Source organism: Marmota monax, unplaced genomic scaffold (assembly GCF_021218885.2).
Source record: "Marmota monax isolate L192 unplaced genomic scaffold, Marmota_monax_Labrador192_F-V1.1 WCK01_AAM20220418_F8-fsc00160, whole genome shotgun sequence".
NCBI lineage: Eukaryota > Metazoa > Chordata > Mammalia > Rodentia > Sciuridae > Marmota > Marmota monax.
The window spans coordinates 3,308,676-3,320,295 of NW_026694183.1; the positions used below are offsets into that span (position 1 = coordinate 3,308,676).

The following is an 11,620-nucleotide window of genomic DNA, read 5'->3' on the forward strand; positions in this document are numbered from 1 at the left end:
GTCCGTCCCCCAGGGCGTCCCAGGAGGACAAACTGAGCTTCTCCCTTCTTTACATCAGGTCCCGACAGTCCTCCCTTCTGACCTGGGCACCTGTCGGTGTCTCCACGGGACCACGAGGCACAGCTGCTCCCTCCACAGAGAGCAGATGGGACCCAGGAGACCGCGAGCGACTGGCTCTCCCTCACCCCACGGCCTGCCTGACCTGCCTGCCCGAATCCCGCCCAAGAGCCAAGGCCACTGTTGTTCAAGGTCTCTGTCCTGGCAGGGCTGGGCTGCAGCTGTCGAGTCCCCTGAGTGGCCCTGGCCCTCCCTGGGCATGAGGCGCTGGGGCTGTAAAACCAGAGCTGGCCACCCCGGCCATAGAGAGCAGAGACCAAAAGTGCCCACACAGGGGACTCTGAGACCAGAGGGTGAGGAGTGGAGATGGAGGCGTTCTCCCAGCCAAGCCAGCTGGGTTTCTCCGGCCCTGACCCTGTCCAGAAGGGAGATGTGTACGAGAAAACGTCGCAACACGTGCAGTCCTCGCCGAACCTCCTGTCAGGGCAGGGGCGGGGGCTATTTCTTGGATCTTTCTCATACCCAAATCCCCTTCCCGGGGTGTGAGAAAGTCAGGTTTCCCTGGTTCAAATCTTGGCCACGCCCTGCTGTGTGACCTTGCAAGACCCAAACCTCTCTGGGCTCAACTCTTTAATGGGATAACCATACTTAATCATTCACCCGGGTGAATCTCAGCCAGGCAAGTCATTGGGAGGATTAAAGGAGACAATACGGGTGCACAGTAAGCAGGTCAAGGTGCTGGAGGGATCCGTGAACTCGGGGTTCAGCCCTCCCTCCTGCCTACCGCCTGCATCTTTTTCTTCTTAAAACTTAAATTTTGCACTTATGGCCCTCGACAGTCCTTCGAATTTGCACAAGGTGCACCGAACACAGCGAGTCTTGAGCATAACAAACCTGTGACCCCAAACACTGCAAGCCCAGATTCAATCTTGGGGGGTTTTGTAATCTGAAAACAATGTAGAGTCTGGCTTTTCTTGCTTAAAAATGGAATCTGTGTGTAGACAGAGGTTTTTTTTTTTTTTTCCTTCACTTCAATTAAGAGTCGCCTGTGTCTCTGCTGGACCCTGGTCCTCGGGGGCCTCTTCTCCAGGGCTGTGACTGGGCTCAAGGCTGCCTCTCTCTCTCCGTGGCCTCTGCCCTCGGCCTCTCTCTGCGGCACGCCCTGCCCCCCCTCCTGTCACCCTGACTCATCCCACGTGGCTCGGCCTCCCCTCCCCTCCATTCATTCGTTCCTGGACAGCGGCCTCGTGGATTCCCCACATTCCGCCCCTGTCCACCGACAGGCCAGCGTTCAGGGACGCAGCAGCGTGACCAGGAACTGTCCTCTCCCCTTCCCGGCCAATTCCGAACCACCAGGGCCGCATCTTTAGACCAGAGAAGCAGCTTGGCGAATGGAAGAGAGGGGCAGAGGTCACCAAGGACCAGGGAGGCTGTCCGCACAGAGGCCCAGAGTGGGTGACCACGGCCGGCTCGAGGGGCACAGGGCCAGAGAGGGCATCGACGCCAGGGGGTTGCCACGGGCACCCTGGGCTCTCTGATGGCTGCTGCCACCGTCTCCACTAAGGCCGAGGGACCGAGGGGGCCGAGGGGCGAGGGGCCTCTGCCCTGTCCACTCCCTGGTGTCGAATGGGAGCAGATCTGCCCTGGACTCTAGTGTGCGCCGTGCTTGGGAGGAGATTCCTCTTGGACAAAGGAAATCCGTGTGTTAGAGTCTGGGGAGCCGTGGAAGGACCTAGAGCAGGGACGCGGGGGACATACGGGTCTAGAGAAGATCCTCTCTGGGAGTCAGCGGGAGGCCCTGGGATGTGAAGGAGGTGTGGCCCGGGAGGCAGGGTCCCAGGGCCGAGGGGTGACAGCAGAGACGGGCTGGGTGGGGGTGAGGCCGGCACACCAGGACCTGCCAGGGGCTGGGAGGATGGGAGAGGCAGCTCTGGGGCCAGTGGAGGCGGGGAGGCTGGGGTGAGGCTCAGGAGGAGATGACAAGGGCTGATGAGAGGGAGAGCCTGGGACAGGGGTGGGACTCGGGCACTGACTGGCAATGGTGGGGAGCACGGGGAAGAGGGGGGCAGTGGCAGTGCTGGGGTCCTGCCCCAGGAACGGAGGGACCATCAGGAGGAGCAGCTGTTCTTGGAGAGCTGCTCAGTTCCGTTGGGACACTGTGTCCATTAGGAAATGGCCCCAGAAGGGTGATTCGAGGCTCATGAGGGGCGTCCTTCCAGTTCCAGGGGGTCCCAGAAGCTCATGGAAGTGGGGGAAGGGCACCACACAGGGGACCCTGGACACTCAGTTTGGGAGCAGATGCATTTATCCCCGTGACTCAGATGAAGAAACTGAGGTTCAGAGAGGCCAAAGGACTGAATCAAGAAGGCCAATCCGAGGACTTTGTGGCTGACTGGCTGGGCGGTAGCAGAGATGAGGCTCCCAGGTGCTTGGGTCGGGGGCGGTCCTTCCCAGAGCTAGGGACCCTGGAGGCAAGCTGGTTTACCTCCCAGGGAAGACCTGGGCAAAAGAATGCTGAGGGTGCTGGAATCTTCCTCAAGGAGAAGAAGGCCCAGAGACACTAGGAAGTTTGCCTAGGTCACACAGCAACCAAGGTTCAAGTGAATGGTGTCTGGAGTCCTGAGCTCCAGGGAGCCTCCCCACACCCTGGTTCCTGGTAGAAACAGGAGAAGGGAAAGCTGGAGTGAGGTAGCTAGGGTGGGGACAGGGCTGGGCTGTCCCCTTCTTCACGGCCCACGGTGGCTGGAGTGGCCCAAGAGGCCAGGAAAGTTTTGCCTGGCAAGAGCGGAAGATCTCAGGGGTTGGAGGTCATCTCAGCCACTGGCTGTGTGACCTTAGACAGGCTGCCTAACCAGTCTGAGCTTCCCTTTGCTCATCTGAAAAGTGGAGCAAATAGGCCAGGTGTGGAGAAGGGGCTGGGAGAGGGAGAAACCTCTGGGTCCAACAGGCTGAGTTCAGATTGGCTTCTGGCCGTGTGACTTGGTCATCCCACTTCCCCTGTCACCTCCTCATCTGAGAAGCCAGCACTATCAGAGGGTCTGACTCTTCCCCAGGAACCGAGGAGTCCCCAGCTCCTGGAGAGCCACGAGGGCTCTGCCCTGTCCTCCTCCACCAGGGCACCGTCAGGGACTCAGCCTCCCACCCTCCAGACTCTGAAGCCACCGGCCAGGAGCCCCGCCACGTGCCGGGGGGTCTCCCCTCCAGCAGAACAGGCGGCACCTTCCGAGTCCCCAGGGAGAAAACCATCCCCGTCACCTGGAGCCTTTCTTGGGGTGTCCTGGGACGCCTGGGGCCCCCAGCGCCCCAGCACCTGCTGTGGCGAAGCCCTCCCTCAGGGGCACGAAGCCCCGAGGACCCCTTTGACAGACAGAACCACTGAGGCGCCCGGAGCAGCCTGGCGCGGGCCGCCAGCCGGTGACTCAGCAAGGCCCGGGCCCCTCGCTGCCCTCGGGAGGGGCTGCAGCCTGGGGACAGGGACCAGCCGAGCGAGTCCGGCTGCGCCTGAGCTTGCCCGCGGGCAGGCCGGCCCCTGCCGGGGGTCTCACCTGGAGTCCGAGTCGTCGGCGCGGGACCACAGGCTCAGGATCCCGTCCTGGTCCATGGCGGTGGCCGAGGGCGGGGAGGGGAGGACGCGCGAGCCGTGGCGGCGCAGGTGTGCGCGGTGGCAGCGTCTGCCGCTGCCCGCCGGAGCCCGCCAGGTGCCTACCTCGCCCGGCCCACGGGGAGGGGCGCAGCCGGTTCTCCCAGCTGCTACCCACGCCCCCGACGGCGGGAGAGGCCAGGAGCCTCCCTTCCCGAGGGCGGGGAGGAGCGGCCACAGGCACGTCCTTGGCCCGCGCCCAGAGAGCGGCGGGATGGAGACGGGGGTCAGCACCGAGGCCACACCCCGGCCTTCCGGGCTGGCGGCTCTGGGCATGCGACACCCACTGGGAAACTCGGTTGGGCCATCCGGAACACGGGAGGGTCCCGTCGGTGCCGGGAGCCGGCTGCCTCCTCCAGGAGCCCTCAGCCAAGCACCCGGGTCCCCTGGTCCCCTGCCTGGAGACACCGCAAGGGACCAGGGACCAGGTCAGCAGCACTGGCTGCTGTGGGGACTGCTCCAGGCCCAGGGCGTTGGAGGTGGGCGGCAGAAACTTCCAGAGACCAGGGGAAGAGAGACCTTCAGAGAGAACCAGAGACAGAGAGACCCTGAGGGGTGAGAGACAGAGCCATCGGGCGACAGAGACACACAAAGAGGCAGAAATAGAGACACAGAAAGACCCCAAACAGGCAGAGTCACCCAGAAGGTCAGAGACAGGGAGCGACCCAGAGATGTCACAAGGGCCAGCAGCCACGGCTGGCGAGGGACTTTGGACGCCCAGGCCCGGGTTGAACTCCAGCTGCAGCACTTCCCAGCCGTGGAGCCCGCAGCCCAGTCCTCTGGCCTCTGGGCCTTGGTTTTCCAAGTGGAATATTTCTTGGGTGGTGGCAGGAGTCTCTGGCACCCAGGGGCACAGCCAACCCAGGGCCCATGGCTCTGTCTCCTGCCCCCTGGCCTCCCCTGCGTTTGACCTCAGGCCCATCAAGTCTTGGAGTCTGGCCGTGAGGCCTGTCCCCACCAGAGGTGATACTCTATTCAGCCAGAGGCATAGGCCTGGCTGGTTAAGAACACTCCTGAGCAGGTCAGAGAGGACATCGCAGTCCCGTGGCCCTCTCCCACCCGAGGCGCGGACTTCCCAGAACGTGCTGCTGGAACCTTCCAGGAATCCTCCTCAGTTTTTTTCCTCCTGGAATTAGACATTGAACCCGGGGGTGCTCCATCACGGAGCCACACTCCAGTCCTTTTCATTTTCAGCTTGAGACGCGGTCTCACTGACTTCCAGCCTCGCACTCCTGATGACTCCTGCCTCAGCCTCCTGAGGAGCCAGAATCACGGGGGTGCCCCACTTTTCTGGACTTCTCCTTTTTTCTGACGTGGGTCGGAGAAATCTCGGTCAGATGACCAAACACGAGGACAGCACTGTTGGAAACCGCATTTACTGACCCAGGCTTGTTGCATAGGTGAGGGGGATGGGAGATGTCAGCTCTATAAAGATGCAGAAAAGGAACTCAGAGAGGTAGTGGGACCTGCCCAAGGTCGCACAGCACTGACCACGTTCACACCGAGGGCAGGCAGAAGACACATGTCCTGGGGCGTCCCATCCCCTCAGTTTTTCTGTCCAAAGACCCATCTGTGAAGTTCTGGACTGTGGGGAGTGCCCTGACCTGCACTCAGCCGTGACCGAGTTCGCCTCCTGATCCTGTCCTGTCACCTCAGTGTGAAGGGAGGACCTCCCTGTGGGCTGAGAGACCCTGTTGGTGTCAGGGAGGAGGCTGAGCAGAGCCTGGCCACCCTCCTGTTTTATCTTCAGTGACCTGTCCCCAAGTCTCCCACAGTGCTTCAGGCACCAGAGCAGGAGGACAACTGTGCCTGGCCACCTGAGAGCCTCAGGGGAGGATTTGGGGGATGGAGAGGGAAACTTGGGGGTAGGGGGCAGCAGCTCTGGGAGATGGGAAGGTCCAGGAAGTTTAAGGGGGGGGGGGCTAAGGAGTCAGTGACAAGGAAGTGGCTGAACACGGAGGCCCAGAGACCCCAGAAACAGTCCCACCTCAGGGCCTTTGCATTTGCTGTCCCCGAAGACATCTAAGCGCTTCACAGCCTCCTCCGTCTGCCTGGAAACCGTGTCACCTCGCACAAGCTGTGCCACCAACCTCTAGGTCCTTCCCGGCCACCCTCTGACTTCCTACATGTTTTGCTGACAGCTGACCACAGGAGGACGGGGCTCGTCCGGCGTCCAGCCCTAGTATCCCAAGGAAGCGCCTGGAATGTAGGAGGTGCTCATTAAATGCTTGTTGATGGGATGATTGAGTCGTCACAGGGAGACAGGGAGAGGTGACGGGAGAGGAGTCCCAGCACGTGCAGAAAACGGGGAGGGGGCCAGGTGGGGGCCACGGGATGGAGACCCAGGCACCAGAGCATCACCTTAGCCAGTTAGGAGAGGGGGAGGGGCATTCACGGAGACCACTAGCCCCTCGGAAATGGATCCGGGGTTCCCCAACATCCGGGAGACAAGAGGGTGAGGGTGGAAAGGAAGCCAGGAGCCAGGTCCTCATCCACCTGCCCCCGCGGCTAGAGTGTGGCTCCTTCCCTCAAATTCATTCAGGCCTTTAATCCCCAAAGTCTTACTTGCTGGCACTGCGAGGGCGGGAGCCTGGTCCAACCCTGATGTTCAGGGGCGGGGCCTTTGGGGAGCGATTAGGTTAGATGAGGTCATCAAGGCGGAGCCCCCACGAGTGAATTCTGGTGGCTTTGTAAGCAGCAGGAGGGAGACACACGTTGACAGAGAGGATGTCGTGCACTCCACCATGAGCTCCAGGGAGCCTCCAAGAACCTGCAAAATGCTGTTTGGTCCTTGTACCTCGGGAACCATGAGCCACGTCTTTTTCTTTATACAACAGCCTGCCTCAGGTATTTTGTTATAGTAATAAAAACTGACAGTACATCTTCACTCTATCCATCCATCATCCCTCAAACCACTCATCCCCCTGTCCACCCATCCATCCATCCATCCATCCCTCCAACCTGGAGATGCCTCTTATGGATCAATTGGAAAACGAGATACGAAGTAAACATGGCTTTGAGCTGAGCTGGCCAATGCAGTGGCTAGTTAGCACTAGAAATGTGGCTTATGTGACCAAGGAAGTGGACATTTTCAATTATATTTCCTGTTAAGTAATTTACATGTGACTTTAAGAGCAGAAACAATATAAAACACTTCCCCCTTGAAAGCACCAGGAATGCTTTGGTAACATTTGGTACATTTAACTCAACTGTTGGAAACTGAGCATTGAAATGGAGACAAGATGCCTATAAAGCATCTCAGAGTAATTTTGATTTGATTCCATGTTGAAATGATGGACAGATCAGATTAAGTAAAATCTATTCCTAAAATTACCTTCACCCATTCTTTTTTTGGGGGGAGTGGGAAGTACTGGAAATTGAACCCAAGGGCACTTCACCTCTGAGCCACATCCCCAGCCCTTTTTTATTTTTTTATTCTTTGAGACAGGGTCTCGCTGAGTTGCTTAGGGCCTTGCTAAATTGCTTATGCTGGCCTGGAACTTGCGATCCTCCTGCCTTAGCCTCCCGAGACACTGGGATTGCCAGCATGTGCAGTTTTTGTCCCAACTGCTGGGGGCGGGTAGCTCAGTGTGCCAGTGTTGGGCCTCTCCAGGAGGCGAGGAAGGGCTTCCCTGGGGAGAGGGTGCCCCAGGAGGGGAAACCAACGACAGGAGGACACCGTGTCCAGCCAGTGCACCTGAGTGGAAATGGTGTCTGCGTGGAGGCCTCGCTGGGCAAAGGCCAGAGAGGCCGGAGAGAGCCGGAGGTATCCTTCCAGCCAGAGAGGGGCCTCTGGGCAGGTGAGACTTTTACTTCCTGGGTCACATACAGCCCATTTCTGGTGCTAGCGGGTGGGGACATCCAAGGACACCACTGGGTCCCTGGGGACTCACAGGTAGCAAGAAGCAACCGGGTGGGGATGGGCTGGGCCAGTAAAGGACAAGCCCTCCACCCCACTAAGCCTCCAGGGAGTCCAAAGTGTCACATGATGTGCGGTGACCACGACCAAGCCCCTTCCCTGCCAGACCTCAGGGACTGGTTTTGAAAGGGGGGCACTAGGGTAGGCCGCAGGGGTGGGCGCCCTGGCCTGGCCTCTCCTGGGGATCCCTCTGTGCCCCCCACCAGCCCTGGGATGTGCCATTTTGCTGTTGGAGCTTAGACGTGGGCAAAGGGAGGTCACTGGGTCATGAGTTCATGTTTCCACAGAATGAGGCCATTGTCACCTCCAGAGCCCAACCTTTCCATTAAAAGCTAGTAATTGTCACAAATACCAGCAGCTTCGGCTGCTTCCAGGCTGGGCTCCCCAGGGGGGAGACTGGGGGCGGGCGCAGTGGAGTCAGGAAGGAGCCAGAACAAGCGATCAGAGTGGGGGGTGGGGACAGGGACCGCACCGGGGTGGTCTGAAGGTGGAGGGTCCGGGCCCTGAACCCCTGTGACCAGAGAGACGAAAATAGGACACTTAGACCCTGGGTCCGGGAAAGGGGGCCGGGGAGGGAGGTTGGGGGTGGCAGCGAGGCCCAGGTGCCCCAGTCCTCCCAGGGCCACTTTGAGCAGGAAATGAAGTCCTGGGGCTGGGCGGGGTGGGCCCCCTCGGCCGGCTCCTCCCCAGCTCCCCTCTAATCCGTGGGTCCATCGCGGGGTGCGCTGCGCGGCCTGGGACACCTCCGCGGCTCCCCGCCCGATGACTCCATCCCGCCGAGCCCCGCAGGGCCGATACCGCCGCCGCCCGCCCGCCGCCCCGTCCGGGCCCCGGTCCCGGCGCGACCCACACCTGCTCCGGCGGGAGGCTGGGGACGCGGCGGCCCGAGCACCGCGGAGACTGGGGGAGATGCCAGGGCCTTGGGGTGACCAGCTGGGTCGTCACCGGCCCCGGGCGGAGGGAGCAGAGGGCTGGAGAGGCCGCGGGACCCCGAGGGCCACGGGGCCGCAGGTGGGCGCCTCGGGCCGCGGCTGGACCCCGTCGAGGGAAGAGGGGCTCCCGGGCCCCGGGGCTGGAAGACAGCGCGGCAGGTGCCGGCTGGGCGCTGGGCAGGGTCTGGAGGCCCCAGGTGCGCCCAGGTGCCGCTCGTCCCCGCCTCCCGGGCCTCGTGGGTGCTCCCAGCGCCGTCCTCACTGTCCCTGGAGCTGTGTGCCAAATGCCAGGACCAGACAAACCCGCCGTGCCAGCTGAGCATCCCCAGCCCCCCCAGATCCTCTCCCTTCCCACAGTGACTCCAGGGAGGCCCTGCCCCAGGGCAGTGAGGAGGTGGGTGGGAGGCGGCCCAAGTGGGAGAACAGGACACCCCACAGCTTCTTCGGCGGCCTCCTGGGGCTCAGCCCTGCTCCTGCCACCCACTCCCTGCCTTCAGGGGCCCGCACTTCCTCCTTGGCCCTAGGTCCCCAGAAACCTGCTCCACCGAGCAGCCACCTGACCATTCCTGTTCCTTAGGATCCATTCATTCTGGCAGCCTCCGCAGACCTCGGGAACATGGGAGCACCGCCCTGGACACGGCAGGAGGAGGAGGAGAAGGATAATGTCCCCCCAGTGCCTACGTTGTCATCTAGGAATCTGCAGACGTCATGCCCCTGGCCAAAGGCGCTGCGCAGGAGGGATCGAGTTAGGGCCCTGGAGTCGGGGAGATGGTCCTGATTATGGGGTTCATCCTCCTCCCAGGGGTGAAAGAGGGAGGCAGGAGGCGCAGAGCCAAGGAGAGGCCGAAAGATGCTGCTACTGGCTTTGAAGAGGGAGGAAAGGCGGTGAGCCCCTGAACGGGGCAGCCTCTGGAGGGCGGAAGAGCCGGGAAACAGATTCTCCCCGGGCCTCCTTCCAGCCCGACCCCACCTTGATTTTAGCCTAGTAATAACCGCGTTGGACTCTGGCCTCCAGAACTGGAAGATAATCCATTCATGAGGTTTTTTTTTTTTGGGGGGGGTGGTACTTGGGGTTGAATCCAGGGGCCCTTAACCACTGAGCCCTTTTTATTTTTTATTTTGAGAAAGGGTCTCACTAAATTGCTGAGGCTGGCTTCGAACTTGTGATCCTCCTGCCTCGGCCTCCTGAGTGAACAACATATCTGGCTTTGTGCTGTTTTAAACCACTGAATTTTTTTTCATATTTATTTTTTAGTTGTAGTTGGACACAATACCTTTATTTGTTTTTATGTGGTGCTGAGCATAGAACCCAGGGCCTCGCACTTGCTGGGCGAGCTCGCTACCACTGAGCCACAACGCCAGCCCTTAAACCACTGAATTTTTTACAGCAGCCACAGGAAACTTAACGCAGCAATGAAGAGAGATAACAAACCACTAGAAATCACACCAAATGCTATGGAGTAACGAATGGTGTGAAAATGTGGAGGGCAGGTGAAGGGGCTAGAATGTGGGCTAGGGGCTTTTTAGGGTGGGCCCTCAGGGCAGGCCTCTTGGGGAGGTGACTGGAGGAGGTAAGGCCGCAAGGTGGGTGGATGGATACAGGGGAAGAGTGTTACAGATATCAAGAACAGATACCCAGCCCTGGGGCCGGGGGATCTAAGTTCAAAACAATAAAACATATATTAAGGAGATCAGTGCAAAGGCCCTGTGGCAAGAGGGCACCTGGTGTGATGAAGAACCATGAAGGAGGCACGTGAAGCCAGGGCTGAGTGCATGAGGGAGGGAGTCCATCCAGAGCTTCTGTTTCAGCGAAGAAAAGACGCCCCCTTTCCCAAATAAAATTTTCAAAAGTATCAGTCTACTATGCGGCAGCCCATAGCATGGCTTTCCACCAGGGAGAGAAATAGGGCAGGAAACTCAACACAGCAGTGAACGATGGCAGGGGTGAGGGGCCTTGGGGGAGGTGCCATCCATCTGGTCAAGTCTGTGAAGGAGGCAAGATAGAACATTCTGGACCAGGCGGAGGTCTGAGGGTGGGACTGTGCCTCTTGATGACAGGAGGATGGAAAGGCAGATGTGGGACCTGGCCCCCTCCTCTGTGTCCCTGACATGGGCTCTCTGTCCCCGTGGAGGGATCCAGTGCTTCTTGCCGATGCAGAGACACTGTCACACACCCTGGGACACCCTGTCACACCACGATACAGTCACTGTTTTATGGTGTTTGTCAAATACTCAGCACATAGTTGGTGCCTGGCCCTGTGCCCAGAGATCTGTACAGCCACTCATCAGGTCCTCGTGATGCCCTGATTAGGTTGTCCCCGTTTTACAGGGGAAGTGGAGGCGCTGACGTCACTGGTCAGAGTCACGGCTGGGGTTGGGACCCGAGCCCACAAGTCCCGGCTCGCCAGCCCACTGCCGAAGCTGTGAATGCACTGGCCGTCGGTGAATACCTCACCAACCTAGTTCTGGGTCACTGGTCTGTCCAGTGCTGTCCAATGTCTGCTCTTATTTAAAAAATTAATTATGGTTTCCCAGGCGCAGTGGCCCATGCCTGTCATCCCCGCAGCTCAGGAGGCTGAGGTGGGAGGATGGCTGGTTCAAAGCCAGCCTCAGCAACAGCGAGGCGCTAAGCCACGCAGTGAGACCCTGCCTCTAAAGAAAATACAAAGTTGGGCTGAGGATGTGGCTCGGTGGCCAAGTGCCCCTGAGTTCAGTCCCCAGTATCTCCCCCCGAAAATAAAAATTAATTATGGTTTAATTAAATTAATTAATTATTGGTGGCGGGATGGATCCCAGGGCCTCACGCAGGCTACGCGGGCGCTGTTCCAGAGCCACCCCCAGCTCTGCGCAGCTTTTAAAAGCCAGCTCCAGAGGGCCTGGGGGAAGATCGGGGTCCCTTCCCAGGGTACAGCCTGTCTCCCCCATTGGCTTGGGGTCTCAGAAAGCTGGGTACCCCGTCCCCTGACCACCAGGACCCCGGAGCTCTCAACAGATTGGGCCGAGTTCCCACGTAAACGGGACCCAGACCTAACTGAGTCTCCTTGAGCTGAGTGACGAAACCAGAAGCCACTG

General features: G+C 59.8%; 1 protein-coding gene across 1 annotated transcript in view; it reads right to left on the bottom strand.

Moving 5' to 3' along the window:
* Sult2b1 (sulfotransferase family 2B member 1) overlaps positions 1-4,366 on the bottom strand; it is a 30,372-nt gene extending 26,006 nt beyond the window's left edge. The window contains exon 1 of the mRNA XM_046466337.2: positions 3,603-4,366. Coding sequence (XP_046322293.1) covers positions 3,603-3,973 — 371 coding nt within the window. The 5' untranslated portion in view covers positions 3,974-4,366. The remainder of the gene's footprint in view (positions 1-3,602) is intronic.
* Between the last annotated feature and the right edge of the window lie 7,254 nt (positions 4,367-11,620).